Consider the following 18,731-nt stretch of genomic DNA (forward strand, 5'->3'; position numbering starts at 1 on the left):
TTCTCCATGCACTGCACAAATCTTTTTTTGCATTTCGGTTACATTTTTACCTTTCTTGAAATAATAAAGCAGAATATGCTGAAAATGTTGCTTTTTTTCTTCCATCTTCAATATTAAAATAACTACACAAAACTTCATCAATTTTGATTAGTCTTTTTCTAAATGCACACTGATATGACAGCTGCCATATACAATCTAACAAAATTGTTTTGAATGAAGTTAAAGAAAACTGATGCTACTAGATCCATCTTACGGAAAAAACCGAACGAACCTTTTGGCCAGCCCAGTATCTGTGTTTATTATAATTTGTAACTTGGTTCTGTTCTCTTCCAGTATGAGAAAACGACTTCAGCAGTTTACGATGTAGAAAACTGTGTAGATACACTGCTGGAGCTTCTGCAAATGTACCAAGAAAAGCCCGGTGACAAAGTCGCAGACAAGAGTAGAAGCATTTTCACAAAAACTTGTTGTTTGTTAGCTGTTTTACTGAAGAGGACAAATCGAGCTTCTGTAAGTATTCATCAGTTTTTCTCCTTTGAGGTTATCTTTACATGTTCTTAAGTCCAAGACTTTTAAGCAGTTATCACAACTTAAATAGGGCTTTGCGTGTGTTCACACCTGCTCTTTGTGCTGATATGAGTTGTTTCTTATGTGTCAGAGAAGCTGAATTCTAGAAGTAGAATTTATCACAGCCCTAGGAGCAACCAGCTCCCATGTACTTGAGAGAAGCAACAGCTGTCCCAGCAAGGTAGAAATCCAGATGTGCACAGCTCCTCACTCCCTGCTGTGACATAAAGACATGACAAGCGTTTCTCCGGTGAGGCCTCTGAGCATCCTCTCCAGGAGTTACAGTCAGCAGGGGTGACTGCAGGCCATGATAGGACTGTGGCCTTTATCCTGAGAACAGTGGGAAACCACTGAAGGATTTTAAGCAAGGAGATATGTTCCAGTTTAAGTTTTAACATCACTTTGGCTGCTGGTCGAAGAATGGATTTGGGAGATCGTGTGGGTATAGGGAGACCATTAAGGAAAGAGGCAAGTGTAGACACACAGTGGTCTGGGCAAGAGACTGTACTTGACCTGGGGTCGCATCAGGCAGAGGTAAGCTGGAAACTTTAAGAAGGTAAAATTCGGGGCTTCCCTGGTGGCGCACTGGTTGAGAATCTGCCTGCCAATGCAGGGGACACGGGTTCGAGCCCTGGTCTGGGAGGACCCCACATGCCGCGGAGCAGCTAGGTCCGTGAACCACAACTACCGAGCCTGCATGTCTGGAGCCTGTGCTCCGCAACAAAAGAGGCCGTGATAGTGAGAGGCCTGCGCACCGCGATGAAGAGTGGCCCCCGCTTGCCACAACTAGAGAAAGCCCTTGCACAGAAACGAAGACCCAACACAGCCAAAAATAAATTAATTAATTAATAAACTCCTACCCCCAACATCTTCTTAAAAAAAAAAAAAAAAGAAGAAGGTAAAATTCACAGGACTTGGTAACCATGTATAATAGGTATATTGACTTTAATGTTTGCTTTTTTATTTAGTATGGAGTTAAGTGTACAATTTTTGAATATTTGCCTTCTTCATAATTGTCTTATAAATTCATAATTTAAACCAATCTAACTGCTGAACTTGGAGAGCTCGGCTTTTTTATTGTTAAAAGCTCTTAATTTACTGCATAGTGTTTGTATACTGTGATTGATTTTGCTAGCATAGAAGGGATATAGAATTCTTATTAGTTTAATAAATGCACATTTTCTTTTGTAGGATGTTCGAAGTAGGTCCAAAGTTGTTGACCGTATTTATAGTCTCTATAAACTTACAGCTCATAAACATAAAGTGAATACTGAAAGAATCCTTTGTAAACGAAAGAAGAAATCTTCTATGAGCATTTCCTTTATTCCAGAAACACCTGTAAGAACCAGAATGGTTTCAAGGTGAGCAGTAAATGTACCCTATAGTTTTGTGTCACCATTCATTCATTCATTCATCCACTGAGCAAACATTTATTGAGCACCTACTATGAGGAAGAGACTGTGCTTGACAATGGAGAAACAGCATGTGAACAAGAAGAAAATCTTTGGTAAATCTAAAGGAGACGATCTCAGCAGTTAATGAAGTAATAACACTGCAGCCAAGAGTATTTAGTAGTTATTGGGTAAATTCCTGGTCCTAACAAGGTACGTGCTAAGGCTGATAATTAGCTCTGAATAAGCTTTGCCGTATCATTTTTTCCCTTCCATGTAGGACAAAGTGCACTACTGGGGAGCTGGCGAAGGTCTCTCGTGGCCAAAACATCAACCTCCAACTCCTTGCATAATCACCCTGATGCCTGAAACTTCTCCTCTTAGAGAAGTTCTTTTTGACCTTGTATTAGTTACCTAGCACAAACTTAGTGGCCTTAAACACCAGTAACTTATTCTCTCACAGTTCTTGAAACTGGAAGTTTGAAATGCAGGTTGTCAGCAGGGCCTCACCTGGTCTGAGGCTCTGGGGTGTAATCCTTCCCTGGCTTGTCCAGTTTCTGGTGGCTAAGTGTCCTTGGCTTGTTGCTGGATAGCTCTGTCCTCCGCCTAAGTCTTCACAGGGCTTCTTCTCCCTCTCCCTCCTCTGTGTCTCTTGTAAGGACATTCGTTGTTGCTCTCTGGTTCTGGGCAGAAGAAACAGTCTAGAGATATAAATTAGGGAAATGGTCTAGAGATATAAATTAGATGCAGGAATCATTAGAACCCCTCCCTCTCTCTCCCTCTCTCTCCTTCCTTTCTATGACTGGACAATTGTCTACTAGGTATAAATCCTGCACCACTGACAATGCACTATTTCTTGACCTGGGTTATATAGCAGTTAGCTTTATAATTACTCATAATTATAAACTGTATAATAGTTGTAAATTGGTTTTGTTCTTGCATGTTTTACAGTATAACATAAAAATAGTCTGCTTAAAATTTATTAATGGGAACTATTTCTACATACGGTTTTTATTTAAGGACTTGGCATATTATAATATGAATTACGTTGTAAAACTATTAACATATGAATGAGTAGATTCTTTTTTTTTTTTCTCCCCTTTTGACACTGTCGGGGTTTTCTGAGGTAAAACTCCCAACAGCATAAATGTACCCTTTATTTAGGTATGCAATTCAATGAGTTTTGACAAACGTATACAGTTGTGAAACCACTACCACTGAGATAAAATATTTCTGTCACAACAAAGTTCCCTTGTGCCCCCTTGCAGTCAGTTCTCTCCCATTAACCCCTAGGTTCTGGAACCTGCTGATGTGAGTTCAGTACCTTTAGTTTTGCCTTTTCTGCTTTGTCCCATAAATGGAATCATACAGAGGTAGCTCCTTGTGACGGGACTCTTTTACTTAGCATAATGCTCTTGAGGTTCATCCATGTCGATGCATGGCTTAGATTGCATCTCTTTCTTCACAGACTGCTGTTCCACGGTAGGGGTATATATACCCGCTCTGTTTGACCACCCCCTAATTCACAGATGTTTGGAATTTTCACTGGAAAGAACAGGAAGATGGAAGTGCATATAGTGGTAGGGATTCATGTGAGGAAGGTGGCTGTGATGCCGTTTCCTCAGTGAAGAAGGAGATCATAAACATTAGCTCAGAAGCAGATGGGGGACGGTGTGGAGGGGACATTTGGAAAGAAGAAAACAGTCATCTTGGGGAAAGAGAAAGGAAGCAGTTTCTAGGTAATTTCAATCATTGGCATAAAATCAGCCAGCCTGGTTGTGCAGGTTTTCTTTAGCAACGTCCAGCTGTGCAGGAATGGAGAAGGCAGATACCTGGATTCAACTTGGAATCCACATAGAGCTTTCCAGTTGCATTCAATAGGGAAGAGCAACAATGGCGTTAACGGCATTTGCAATGGAGATTATACTGAGGGACCCAAGCTAGACGGGAGGGAAAGGAGACCAGCATTGTGCTGGGTGACAGGCACGTGCTGAGGTCCCCTGAAGTGGACACCACAGTGGGAGGAAGCTGTGAGCCGTGGAAGTATTAAGTCAAAGGGCGTGGATGAACCCCAAGGGGTGGTTTGGGCTGGAAGGCTCAGGCTGAGCAGTCGGTGGCCGGGCACTTTCTGAGGGTGACAGCGGCTGTCTTGTGATTGTGTGACGGGGGTGTGCTGAGTGGACCCAAAGGAAAGGGGGCAGAAACGGAGAGGTGAGGGGTGGGCTCTTTAGCTACAAGGCTGCTGAAGTTCTGAGATGGGGCAGGAGTTGAGGGAAGACCAGGAACCAGGTTTACAGACAAAACGCTGGGGTTTGGTAGCTGAATCGCCTGAGCTTCGAAGGAGCCAGGATCATCCTTCAGGGAAGACGGAGATAAATAGTCTAAAGTCGTAAACGGCCATAACATGAAGCCTCCCACCTGCGTGAGGGCCTGTGAGGGAGGTGATGCGTCCAGGAGGGACCACGTTTCAGTTAAGACAAAGTGATGGATGTGAGTCTTCTAAGAGAGGAACTGGATTAATGCAAGGTTTTTATTCTTCTCACAGACTTAAACCGGATTGGGTTTTGAGAAGAGATAACTTGGAAGAAATCATGAATCCTCTGAAAGCTATTCAAATGGTGATGGACACACTTGGCATTCCTTATTAGCAAAGGCAAACGTCTCAGTATGTACAGGAAAAGAAATAGGAAAGCTGATCACATGTATGGAAAGTGCTTTTGGCTTGTTTTGTACAACTTTTAAAATCTGACTTTGTATTAAAGTTAAAAAGAGGTATGTAACAAATAAACTTTTTATATTCTTTGTTTCTTTTATTTAATAGCTTTATGCAGATAACAAACTAATGTCATGACATGATTCCAACACTGTTATCTATGTCTGTCGTCTTAAAATATTATATTAGTTTGAATATAATCATATTCCTAAAGAGAAAAGATTAGCTTATTATTCCTGTTTTATAGGTAAATTGAGGCATTTATCTAAAACAAACGTTGAAAATTTAAGATTCTGCCAACTCACGTAGAAGTGAGGATAAAATAATCCCACAAATGCCATAGAGAGCACCCCTGTTTCCTGACTGATGGGACCATCAAGATGGGCAAATGAGCCGCTCTGAGGAAATTAGACAAATTCAGCCTACCCTTTCATATATTAAAAACTCCTGACTTTGAACTGAGTGGGGCTGTAATTTGACCTGGGAAGAGCAAGGTATTGCTTGTAGTAGAAACTCATTGTCTAGTCACTGAGCACAGACCTGAAGATGATTCAAGTGTTGAAACATGACTTGTTATTTTCAGTAGCTTTGGGTCACTGTTACCAATACTGAGCCAATGTGATTCCAGAGCCACAGAAGGCTAATTCCAGTGGCTGTTTGCAGTCTGATCGGGTCCCAAAGACTGTCTAGCTATGGGGGCCAGGACAGTTTTAAAGTGCTTGAAATAAATCAGTAGTAGCTAGAAATGGAGAGACCATTTAACTACTTAACTTTATTATTTTGTTGGAATGAGGATTAAACCTAGTCAGAGACTGTCGAGATTTGGTTAGAATAAAGACCATATTGACATATTAAAGAATATATTGAAAGTAACTAGAAATTTTTAGAATTTTTTTTTTCTTCCAATGAAGTGTTTGGAGTTTGGAGAACTCTTGTTACTTAGAATATGCCAAATACTATAGTTTTTGTTGACTCTCCCAAATGGTTTGTTTTTCTCTTTCATTTAACAGAATTTTAGTGTAAGCAATTTATTTACTTGGTAAATTGTACCACTAGGATATAATCAACATAAAATGTTATTGGTGTTAATTTCCTCTAAGATGGTTATAACCAATTAGCATTTGCACAAGAAATATTTCTATGAAGTTATACGTGAAAGGTGATTTCCAGATGTTCAAAGTTTTTCTATTGTTGGAACTCAGACTAAAAATTTTTAAATTGTACATAATATTCTATTTTCATGTGAAGGATATTCCTCTTAAATGTATGTGATAAATCCATGTCAGGATTCTAAGGCTTCCTGAAGGCTGGAAGGCTTGTGTGTGTGTGGGGGGGGGGGTTAGAAGGAATGGTTGAGAGGTAATTAAGCCTTTTTCTTTAGAAGTTGCTGTTTCCTACAGAGAGATTACATTGTATTAAAGAAGGAATATAAATACGTTAACTCCAGTCTAGTTCTGTGTTAGGTGAGTTTATTACTGGTGAAGTTAGGTGAATTTTATTCACCTTCTTGTCTGTAATTAACCCAGATTTCCAGTAGATGTCATTATAACCATAGAGTGTCATTTTTAATTTAGTGGGGTTTTTTGGTTGTTTTGTTTTTGGTTTGGTTTTGGTTTTTTTGGCCGTGTTGCAAGGCATGTGGGATCTTAGTTCAGTTCCCAACCAGGGATCGAACCCGTGTCCCCTGCAGTGGAAGCGCAGAGTCTTAACCACTGGACCGCCAGGAAAGTACCTAATTTAATTTTAAATGTATACATATATAAAGTTACATAGTTATGATTTTCGCAAAAAAAAAAAAATAATCCATACTTTTACAACCTTGGAAAATTTTATCTATCCCTAATATATAGCTTGTTACCCATACCATATTTTGGCTTAATGCCTGAGAGGAAGAAATTCACATTGTGCAATCTGTTATGCAAAATTGTTGAATTTTTCTCAATAGGTGATTTTTTTCCAGGTTTCTTATCTTTATAACTTCTAATTTTTCATTGTAGCAATGAAAGCCTAGTGCATTTAAAAATCTTTGCGGATAAAGAAAATACTGTCTTTTGGATCACTTGTTGCTAGTAGCTAAGCTTGCTAACAGGCTTGCTTTTAATTTTAATATTGTTCAGCTGCCACTGTTTCTTGGTATAAAGAAAGAATGATAAACTATTGTAGTTCTGCTTTCAACAAAGGAAGAATTCCCATGAAAATACTTTGCTTATAACCTCCTCACAGGAGGTAAGAGTAATGCAGATGAATATTTACTTACAATTTTCATTTGAGGGCGTGTGTATTTGTGGGTGTGTGTAAAAATTTCCAACCTATGTAAAGGAAGAAGGAAATAGTCCAAAACCTGCTTATTTCTAGGAATACTTAAGGGGGGTCTACATAAAGCAGTGCTTCTGCACCTTGCATAAATTATGGACCCTTTTTTTCTCCACTTATACAGAAGCCTATTTCAGAAACCAGTCTTAGAGAGTAGAGTTTTATTCTATGAATAATATTCCATTATTACTGCAGATACCTTTTGTATTTGGAATAGTGATGGTTTATTTTGAATTATCTAAATGAGACCAAAATGAAACTTGATCTAAACTTTGCCCTTGCTTTGCCAAAGCATCATTAATTTTCATACCTGCTGAACATTGTTGGAGTATTAGAAACAGGCTCTTCCTGCCATCAGTAATTGTGATGGATCTTTACTGAGGTACATTTGAAGAACAGTCCGGTGACATTTATATTCACCTTAACAACGTTATTAAAGACATAGGTTACTCAGTGTCTTCCTTCTACTGTTACTCTCTTTCTGAGGCTGTCTGGGTTCCATGGCCACTTTCCTACAAGATCTTTCAATTCCATGTATGTTTCTATCTGCTCTAAAATAAGTGCTGACCTACTGGACAGGTAGCAGTGATCTGCTTCCCTCACACCCAGTCAGCTTTCGAGTGAAAATCCATCCTGATTTGTAGCCTCGCTCTCAGCATGCAGGTGTTTGCTCTTCAACAACCTCCGTGAGTGTGTCTGGACCACATTCTTCTGTTTGTATATCACATAATTTTGTCTTGTATCCTAGACATATTGAATGTTATATTGTGGAGACTCTGGATTCTCTTCTAGTCCTCCAAAAAATAACGTTTTTAACAACTTGGTCGGCTCAAGCTGAACACTGATTTTGGGGTGGCAGCTCAAATCTTATTTCAATTATTTTTTATTCTTATCTGAGTTACTTTGAATTTGCCCAATACATAGATATCCAAGAGTCATTTGGAGATTTATGTAGAATTTACACACGAAATTTGGGGCCCTCTCTTTGCTCTCACTAGTCTGATCTACCCGTCCGCCTCCTTTCTCAGTGGATGTGACTGCCCCACACCCGCTTCACTGGTACCTCTGGCTAGAATACTGTGGGCTTTTTCTTTTAGTCCAAGGTTTAACTCCATTGCAAACGTGTTGATTGCAGACTTCTCTCAGGCAGTAACCTGTAAAAATGGGTTACTGCCTGAGAGAACTAGCTCCATTACCTTTTTTGAGCTGAATCCTCCCGTCCACAATCTGCTATTTTCCATTCTGTGCATCCATGTATTTGGTTTTCTGTTTTGGGTTGGGGGTTAGTTTGGCTTTTGTTCAGAGCTTATAGTTCTTATCTCTTAGAATTTTACTTGTGCGTATTCATAGCAGAAGTTGAAGAGGTTGTTTATCATCTGTTGTATTCTCCTTAAAAAAAAATACAATTTTACTTTTAAAAAATTAATTGAGGGCTTCCCTGGTGGCGCAGTGGTTGGGAGTCCGCCTGCCGATGCAGGGGACACGGGTTCGTGCCCTGGTCCGGGAACATCCCACATGCCGCGGATGCGGCTGGGCCCGTGAGCCATGGCCGCTGAGCCTGCGCGTCCGGAGCCTGTGCTTCGCGGTGGGAGGGGCCACAACAGCGAGAGGCCCGCGTACCGCAAAAAAAAAAAAAAAAAAAAAAATTAATTGAGGACATTAAATGTGAAAACTCAGATACAATGCAAGGTTGTGAATGATGTCATCTTCTCCACAGAGAGTTTATTGTGCTCCCAGCTGACAACTAGGCTAGAAACACCAGCTACCTCACATCACCTTTATCCAATTTAGGTTGAGACAGTTTCGAGATGGATTTCGGTCCCTAGGCAGGCTAGTCTATGTCTACTTCTCACCTACTCTTATTTTTCAAGGCCCTAGAGTTTCCTGTTCTCTTACAGACTCTGAAAACCACTGTTCGGTTTTCTAAACCCCAGGGTCTGTTGATAGCTCTGCTCATCTTCTTACTCTTCTTTTTTTTTTTAAATCTTTATTGGAGTATAATTGCTTTACAGTGGTGTGTTGTTAGTTTCTGCTTTATAACAAAGTGAATCAGTTATACATATACACATATCCCCATATCTCTTCCCTCTTGCGTCTCCCTCCCTCCCACCCTCCCTATCCCACCCCTCTAGGTGGTCACAAAGCACCAAGCTGATCTCCCTGTGCTATGCAACTGCTTCCCACTAGCTATCTATTTTACGTTTGGTAGTGTATATATATCCATGCCACTCTCTCATTTCGTCCCAGCTTTCCCTTCCCCCTCCCTGTGTCCTCAAGTCCATTCTCTACATCTGCATCTTTACTCCTGTCCTGGCCCTAGGTTTCTCAGAACCATCTTTTTTCTTTTTTAAAAAAAAAAACACTGTAAGCATCTCATTTCAGTCACTGACTTCCGGCATCTTTAATTTGGCGGACAAATGCCTTCCTCTACTCTCTCCTTCCCTCCTTTCCGCTTAATCCAGTATGCATTTTTATTAGCTTCTTGGAAACACCATGCTCTTTGCTGTTTTCACGTGTTCTTTCCTCTACCTGAAATGCTTTCTTTTCTCCTTTCAAACCTCAGCCTCCGTATTACCTCCTCAGAGGAGCCTTTCTTGGGCATCCAGGCCTAGGTTGTCCCTCCTGGTCTTTGCTGCCTAAGACAGGATCTTTCCTGACACACCACATCTTGTAATGATTTGTTTAATATCTTTCTTATCTACCTGGAGCACAAGCTCCTAACAGCAGAAACAACGTGTCCTATTCAGTGCTTTACCTCCAGTGTGGAGCCTCAGGCCTGGCACATAGTGTGTGCTCAGTATTTGATTCTGTGTGTGCCATTCCTTCTACTTGGAATGTCTTCCCTAGTCTTGTAAACTTAACTTTTTCCAGGAATCTTCCTACAGCCCAGTTAATACCAAAAAAGTTAATTACTGCTTCCTCAATGCCACTCCTTTTACATGCTCCATCGCTGCACTTTTCACACTTTTATTGCTTTAGCATTTGGAGTTTACAAATTGGCTGCTAATGAGCCACGATGTGAGTCACAGATTTTTTTAGGCACCCCGCCATATAAAAATCAGTAGATTTCACAATTAACAAATCAGAAGATATGGCAATACTGGATAGATACAATATTCCCCCATGACAATTATCCTCCTTGAGCGAAAATTCTGTTTCCTGGGAAAAGCAGGTACTCAACATCATTTATAAATGGATTCATTGATGAATTAATGGAAAAAGATTAATACCTTTTTTCAGCTTACAAAACTGTATGTACCATTGCTAAATTACTTTTAAAATGCAGAAACCCTCATTTAAAAACTAAAATCAGGAAGCTAGCAAGCTACCCAGGTTAAAGAGAGCATGCTGTGAGCAGTTCCCCAGAAATACCACTAGACCTGCTTCACCCATCCACGTGTTGTGCCTGCCCCCAGGCATCAGACTTTATGACCAATAATACAAGTTTAACTCTTTTCCTAAACTAAGTAGTTCCTTATTGTGAGTTCCTTGAAATAATGAGCTGAATTTTATTCATCTCTGAATCCTGCGTTACCTAACATGATTCCTGGGACACCACACCTGATCAGTATCATTTCTTAATGGACTGGTCGAATTAATTGGAAAGGATGAATACTTTCCTATTGATATTTCAGTCAAATTTCAATTTTATGAGATCCACTGTGAAAAACTACTCTTGGAGATTAATTGAAATAATGCATATGAACTCAAGGAAGGACAGTTCTAAAACATACATGCTTGAACATTAAATGAATTCATGTTTAATCCACAGAGCTAAGTCCTGGTGTGGCTTCATTTCCAGAGAAGCTCTCATAGCCCAGGAGCAGGAATTGTACATTGGGGTTTGAAGAATGCCATCATACTGGGAAAATAAGGTCTTGCGTTAGAAGAACTGAAGACCTTCTAGGGAGGAAAAATGTGCTGTTCTGGGAACAACAACCGGTCCTAACAAGGGTACTAGAACCAGGTAGTGCTTATGAATGAGCCGTAATAACAACTGGGTAACTCTCTTTCACACTGAAAAGTGACAACGCAGTATTTCAGGTCAGGCCTCTGACAGGTCCTAGTATTACTGACACACCCTTTTTTTGGTGCTTGCAGGTCTCTCTGACTTCAGGTTTTATTTTTCAGAATCTGCATGATTCCATTAATTACCCGATCTAAGAAAAAAATTGACGGTGTATAATATAAAAATAGTAAGGGTTGTTCTTTTTCATAGCTGTGTTCTTTGGGCAACATTTAAACATGTGGAAGGTTCACTAATTCACAAACCATTTGATTATTAACAAATGGTAGCTAACAGTACAGTTAATTTTAAAAGTTCTTTACACTTAAAAAGTCTGAAGGGCAGTCTCGGCTCATTTAATAAAGTAAATCCTCTAACATGATGTATAGTTTCTCAGCTCTAGTGTGGCTGGTTCTTTTGAATAAATATTGAACTCAAAGTAACAGAAAACCCTGATATTAACAAAGACGATTAAAGACGTGTGAATTTTTGCACATATATTGAAGACAATATAGTCCAGTGAACTGGCATTAGGAACCAGAAATATTTTGATGTGCAGATTGATGTTTTAATAGATGAAAGACATGCATCAAAGAAGAGGTCACATGTCAAGTCATCCAAACCAGAAGTGAAACAATAGCATGTGTAGCTTTTATTTATAAATAAAGAAAATGTCCAGCGTAAACAGTTTAGATTCAAATCTTCATGCAAGTAAAAAATCAGAGGTTTTTAATTCAACATTTTTCTTCTAACAATTATGTTTTATAAAGGATTTTATGATGTGTCAAAAATGTTATTCTTCTTTTTGCCATTCATTTTCATGTTCTTAAGGGTTCTTGATAAGACAACATCCTTGATAAGAAAAAAAGAGAGAAGGTGGGGGTTGAAATAAGCATCATTTCTGGTCAAGTATTTATTACAGTCTTAGCCCTTCAATATTTCATATAACTGGTCCTTGTTTTAATGAGGTACTGATAAAAGCAAGTAACCATCCCTGGTAAATTATACCACCAATTTCTTTTTAAAAACTCAATGTCGTTAACTACACTAACACCATTTTCTACAATTTTTTATCTAAGTTACTTATTCCTTTTTCTCTTAGAAATAGGAAATGCAAGATATAATAAAAAATTTAAATAGCACATACATTTTTCTACTCTGATATTCACTGCAATTAAAAATAAAAAAGTTTTCCACTTGTGTGTGTCTTATGAATTTTTTTCTAGAATGTTCCAAGTATCTAAAAAACTGTCCTTATGTAGTTCATACATCTCATTCTTTATAACCATTAGAAGAGTACCACATGCACTTTTAAGTCATTTAAAAATGTTCTTAGTTGAACCTAGAGTATAATTCCCATTTTATACTGTATCTTCAAAGGGGGCAAAACTCTGACCCAATAAAATGAATTACATTATTTTATTGCATTCTTTTAACATTTCTCTAAGAAAAGAACAGGATTGTTTTCCATTGATCAAGTAGTAGAAAATATATTTTAAAAATTGCTATATGAGAAAACACTTCAGAAATAACTTCCAAATTCTTATATAGAACCGTGTTCCTGAAAACAAATACCATAATTTTAATCTTTGTTATTGACATGCTCTTCCCTCAGTATCAAGTTTGTACAACTGTGTTTCCCATCATTATTACGAACTTCTAATGAGAAATGGGAGAAAATGTGATTTTCTCTTATCTCAGGACATGTAGGTTAATTTTCCACATTTAAATATTGCTCAAATTGATTTATTTACCCGATTGCCAAAGAGTCACAAATATCAAATAGCAAACAGTGCTTTGACTTTAGACCACTCAGAAAGCTTGTTGAATTAGTTAATACGTCTAGGAGTTGGCTTGGTTTAAAAAAATAAAGACAACGTGATTTTTTTCCCCTTTATAATGACCATAAAGTAGGACTGTTGTAGAACCTAATGTTTCTGAAATTTATAACATAATGAATCTCATGAATAACAACCTGAACAGAAAAAAAAATAGTTGCAGGTACAAGCCTCTCCTTACCTTTCTCTTTGAATACATCTTGGATATTTTAACTGCCCTCTGTCACATTGCACTCTCAATTCCGATCCGATAATAGGAAACTCAATGTAAGTATCTCTCTTACAAAGAAACTCAATATACTCGCCGTGCAAGATATATGGCCTATTGTCAAAACTCCATTTCAGGAGCAAATTATTACTTTCCATTGTATCAAAAGATAATGTGCAAGGTTCTGAAAAAAATAAAAAACCAAGAAAACTATCTTGATACCTCTCAGTATTAACGGGAACCATTGTGTTGCTTTCTCATAATAACCTTAAAATTCCCAGGCATTAGAGCAGCAAGTAAGTTAGAATTCATATTCAAGTCAGAAAATATGTTCAAAGCTCACAGAAAACAGCCTGCCATTTATCTCTGTTGCCCTGAATTTGGAAAAAGGGTATGTCCTGCCAGTTACTGAGCTTTTTGCCATTAAGATTTGCAAAGACAGAAGGCAAAAAAGGTGTTTTTTAAAAAACATTAATAGTTAATAATAGTCATTGAAATAGTGTTCTTTTTCTTTTTTCTTCAGAAAGTGCAAATAAAACACCCATGAGACAAACCATTGATGGTTGGATAGATAATATTTTATGGAAATGTAGAAACAAGCTAGAGTCTCGACACTGACTCAGAATTTATGACCTGATGTATAAAGTATATCCAAAGTAATTAACAGTTTCTTCTCTTTTAAATTTCAGTTATTAAGGATTATTAAGATTGGATTGAGATGCTTTAAATTTTAAGCATTGACAGTATTATTGTGTCCTTCTCCTTATGCATTAAAACAAAACAAAATAAAAACTTAAGAACTAGGATACCCAACAAACTTCTCTGGTTTCTTTTCCTTGATAAAAACATTGGTATTTTTAAAATACCAAATGTCAAATCATGTCAGAAAATGGGGCTGCTTGTGTTCATATTTGCCTCCTGGATGACTGAGCACCAAGCAGTTGCTTCTGAGATAAATAAAAAGGTCCAGAGTTGCTAACAGAGCAAATGAATCATACAACTGACACGCTAAAATACTTCTTTATTCAGTCGTTCTCAAGTGAAGGCCTGTGTGTCAGATGTCATCCTAGAAATGCTATAGATAGAAAACAAATGACAGGAATGATTAGAAAGAGTCTAACAGGATCTTTATAGTCACTGAAAAATAGTTTTGAAAATGAGGTCAAATGGTACTATTGTTTAGAATGTTCTACAAAACATGCAATTTAAATTAAAACGAGTTCAAAATTGTTTCACGGAACTTCTGCTCTCAACCATGACAGAGTAACCTATATCAGACCAGCACTTCTACTAAGAACTAGAAACTCTGAAAACAGACCCAAAGCAAGTATTTCAAGGGATCAGAGAATTTTCAAGGCAGGCAGTACTCCAGAGGCTAAGGGTCTGGTAAAAGCCCATTCAGATGAGTTCCACATTCTGTGCCATTTTTCTCTTGGGGCTTTGTTGATTTTCAGCGCAAGCTGAGAGACTAGATACAGATGGGCCAGCGACAAACACAGAGCCAGAAGAGCTGCTGGAAATCCCACGGGGTTGAGGATAGAAAAGTGGGTCAGCCAAGACAGCCAGGACTTGACGTGTCAGAGCCCAGAGAGATGGGAGGTATGATGAAATGAGCTTGATACTCTGCCCTGGCTTTGCCAGGGGGGCATCTGCCTATTCTTGATTGTGCAGAGAGAGAATGAGGAGCTCAGTTTGAAGTGAATGGAAAGCTACAGTGAGCAGTGGCCATCTCCCAGGAATATCAGAGCCAGGCAGGAAGGGGGACCTTGGTATACACACCAAACTCTAGTGAAGAACCCTGCAGGGTACATTCTATGAGCAGGAGCAAACAAAGTTCTGAAAATAAGCTTAGAGAAAGCTTTGTCTCTCACTGAATAGAGAATAAATTTCCCTACACTATCAGCCAGAAGATGGGATGAGTATTGTCTGGAATAAGACGGCATCATTGTCTCAAGATCCTAAAATTTTATCCACACATGAATATTTGATATTCAATCAACCATTAACAGAAATAGCAAGAAATGGATCTAGAAAATAGATATAGCTTACAGATGATCCAGATATTGGAATTTGCAGACAAGGAGTTAAAAATAAATAATTGCGACTAATATGGTCAAGAAATAGATGTTAAGATGAAGTCTTTCATCAGACAACTCAAATCTACAAAAAAATATGAAATGGATATTCTAGAAATGCAAAGATAATAGTTGAAATTGAGAACTCAGTATACAAGTTTAAAGCAGATTGTACACATCTAAAGAGAGGATTCATGAACTGGAAAATATATCAGCAGAGAATTACCAAACTGAAACAATGAGAAGATAAAAGAAAAGAAAATATTGATTTTAAGAGACAGGGGACACTGGAAAAAGATGTAACATGTGTTTTATGGAATCACAGAAAGAGTGAAAAGAGAAAATGTTAAAAATATTTGAAAAGACATTAGCCAAACATTTCCAAAACCTATGAAAGATATCAAGTCACAGATTCAAGAAGTCCTACCAACTAGGAGAATAAAATGCACAAAGAAACCAACATCTATGTCCAACCAAAATAACCTACTGAGAAGGCAAAGAGAATCTCAAAGGCAGCAGAGTAAAAGATGCTTACTTTCAAAAAAGTACTATTAAAATGGTCTTTGACTATTTAACAAAAAGTACAAAAACAGAAAAGGATGAAATGACATCCTTAAAGCATTGAAAGAAAATAATGGACAAGCTAGAATTCTATATCAGGCAAAAATATTCCTCAAAGGAGAAAAAAAAAAAGAGATTTCCAGACAAACACAAACTGAGAAAATAATAAAGAACTAATTTTTTCAGGCATACAATAAATGAGAAACGGAGAAAAACAAGAAAAGATGAGGTAGATAGCCTCATCCACCAGAGGGCAGACAGCAGAAGCAAGAAGAACTACAATCCTGCAGTCTGTGGAACAAAAACCACATTCACAGAAAGAGAGACAAGATGAAAAGGCAGAGGGCTATGTACCAGCTGAAGGAGCAAGATAAAACCCCAGAAAAACAACTAAATGAAGTGGAGATAGGCAACTTTCCAGAAAAAGAATTCAGAATAATGATAGTGAAGATGATCCAGGACGTCGGAAAAAGAATGGAGGCAAAGATCTAGAAGATGAAAGAAATGTTTAACAAAGATCTACAAGAATTAAAGAACAAATAAACAGAGATGAACAATACAATAACTGAAATGAAAACTACACTAGAAGGAATCAATAGCAGAATAACTGAGGCAGAAGAACGGATAAGTGACCTGGAAGACAGAATGATGGAATTCACGGCTGTGGAACAGAATAAAGAAAAAAGAATGAAAAGAAATAAAGGCAGCCTATGAGACGCCTGGGACAACATTAAACGCAACAACATTCACATTACAGGGGTCCCAGAAGGAGAAGAGAAAGAGAAAGGACCCGAGAAAACATTTGAAGAGATTATAGTTGAAAACTTCCCTAACATGGGAAAGGAATAGTCAACCAAATCCAGGAAGCTCAGAGAGTCCCATACAGGAAAAACCCAAGGAGAAACATGCCGAGACACATAGTAATCAAATTGGCAAAAATTTAAAAAAAAGAAAAATTATTGAAAGCAGCAAGGGAAAAACAACAAATAACATACAAGGGAACTCCCATAAGGTTAACAGTTGACTTCTCAGCAGAAACTCTACAAGCCAGAAGGGAGTGGCATGATATACTTAAAGTGGTGAAAGGGAAGAACCTACAACCAAGATTACTCTACCCGGCAAGGATCTCATTCAGATTCGACAGAGAAATCAAAAGCTTTACAGACAATCAAAAGCTAAGAGAACTCAGCAGAAACAAACCAGCTCTACAACAAATGCTAAAGGAACTTCTCTAAGTGGGAAACACAAGAGAAGAAAAGGACCTACAAAAACAAACCCAAACAATTAAGAAAATGGTCATAGAAACATACATATCGATAATTACCTTAAACGTGAATGGATTAAATGCTCCAACCAAAAGACACAGGCTTGCTGAATGGATACAAATACAAGACTCATCTATATGCTGTCTACAAGAGACCCACTTCAGACCTAGGGACACATTCAGACTAAAAGTGAAGGGATGGAAAAATATATTCCATGCAAATGGAAATCAAAAGAAAGCTGGAGTAGCAATACTCATATCAGATAAAATAGACTTTAAAATAAAGAATGTTACAAGAGACAAGGAAGGACACTACATAGTGATCAAGGGATCAATCCAAGAAGAAGATATAACAATTATAAATATATATGCACCCAACATAGGAGCACCTCAATACATAAGGCAATGGCTAACAGCTATAAAAGAGGAAATCAACAGTAACAGAATAATAGTGGGGACTTTAACACCTCACTTACACCAATGGAAAGATCATCCAAACAGAAAATTAACAAGGAAACACAAGCTTTAAATGACACAATAGACCAGGCAGATTTAATTGATATTTATAGAACATTCCACCCAAAACCAGAAGATTACACTTTCTTCTCAAGTGCGCACGGAACATTCTCCAGGATAGATCACATCTTGGGTCACAAATCAAGCCTCAGTAAATTTAAGAAAATTAAAATCATATCAAGCATCTTTTCTGACCACAACACTATGAGGTTAGAAATCAATTACAGGGAAAAAAGCAAAAAACACAGAAACACATGGAGGCTAAGCAATATGTTACTAAATAACCAAGAGATCACTGAAGAAATGAAAGAGGAAAGCAAAAAATACCTAGAGACAAATGATAATGAAAACACGACAATCCAAAACCTATGGGATGCAGAAAAAGCAGTTCTAAGAGGGAAGTTTATAGCTATAAAAGCCTACCTCAAGAAACAAGAAAAATCTCAAATAAACAATCTAACCATTCACCTAAAGGAACTAGAGAAAGAAGAGCAAACAAAACCCAAAGTTAGCAGAAGGAAAGAAATCATAAAGATCAGAGCAGAAATAAATGAAATAGAAACAAAGAAAACAATAGCACAGATCAATAAAACTATAAGCTTGTTCTTTGAGAAGATAAACAAAATTGATAACCATTAACCAGACTCATCAAGAAAAAGAGGGCGAGGGCTCAAATCAATAAAATTAGAAATGAAAAAGAAGTTACAACAGGCAGCGCAGAAATACAAAGCATCCTAAGAGACTACGACAAGCAACTCTGTGCCAATAAAATGGACAACCTGGAAGAAATGGACAAATTATTAGAAAGGTATAACCTTCCAAGACTGAACTAGGAAGAAATAGAAAATATGAATAGACCAATCACAAGTAATGAAATTGAAACTGTGATTAAAAATCTTCCAACAAATAAAAGTCCAGGACCAGATGGTTTCACAGGTGAATTCTCCACTTACAGAAGAGCTAACACCCATCCTTCTCAAACTCTTCCGAAAATTTGCAGAGGAAGGAACACTCCCAAACACATTCTATGAGGCCACCATCACCCTGATACCAAAACCAGACAAAGATACTACAAAAGAAGAAAATTACAGCCCAGTATCACTGATGTACATAGATTTTAAAATCCTCAACAAAATACTAGCAAACAGAATCCAGCAACACATTAAAAGGATCACACACCATGATCAAGTGGGATTTATACCAGGGATGCAAGGATTCTTCAATATATGAAAATCAATCAATGTGATACACGATATTAACAAATTGAAGAAGAAAAACC

The 18,731-nt window shown here is 37.9% G+C and overlaps 2 protein-coding genes across 2 annotated transcripts in view; one reads left to right on the forward strand and one right to left on the reverse strand.

Moving 5' to 3' along the window:
• ASPM (abnormal spindle microtubule assembly) overlaps positions 1 to 4,672 on the forward strand; it is a 67,716-nt gene extending 63,044 nt beyond the window's left edge. The window contains 3 exon segments of the mRNA XM_029230965.1: positions 334 to 510; positions 1,759 to 1,928; positions 4,504 to 4,672. Of these exon segments, the coding sequence (XP_029086798.1) occupies positions 334 to 510; positions 1,759 to 1,928; positions 4,504 to 4,606 (450 nt within the window). The 3' untranslated portion in view covers positions 4,607 to 4,672.
• A 6,816-nt stretch (positions 4,673 to 11,488) lies between these two features.
• The window catches only part of LOC114898210 (coagulation factor XIII B chain-like), a 38,928-nt gene continuing 31,685 nt past the window's right edge, over positions 11,489 to 18,731 (reverse strand). Inside the window, exons 11-12 of the mRNA XM_029227347.1 lie at positions 13,010 to 13,220; positions 11,489 to 11,842 (exon numbers count right to left, since the gene is read on the reverse strand). Coding sequence (XP_029083180.1) covers positions 11,809 to 11,842; positions 13,010 to 13,220 — 245 coding nt within the window. The 3' untranslated portion in view covers positions 11,489 to 11,808. The remainder of the gene's footprint in view (positions 11,843 to 13,009; positions 13,221 to 18,731) is intronic.

The sequence above is a fragment of the Monodon monoceros genome, unplaced genomic scaffold (assembly GCF_005190385.1).
Source record: "Monodon monoceros isolate NGI ecotype Baffin Bay Population unplaced genomic scaffold, NGI_Narwhal_1 Super_Scaffold_18, whole genome shotgun sequence".
NCBI lineage: Eukaryota > Metazoa > Chordata > Mammalia > Artiodactyla > Monodontidae > Monodon > Monodon monoceros.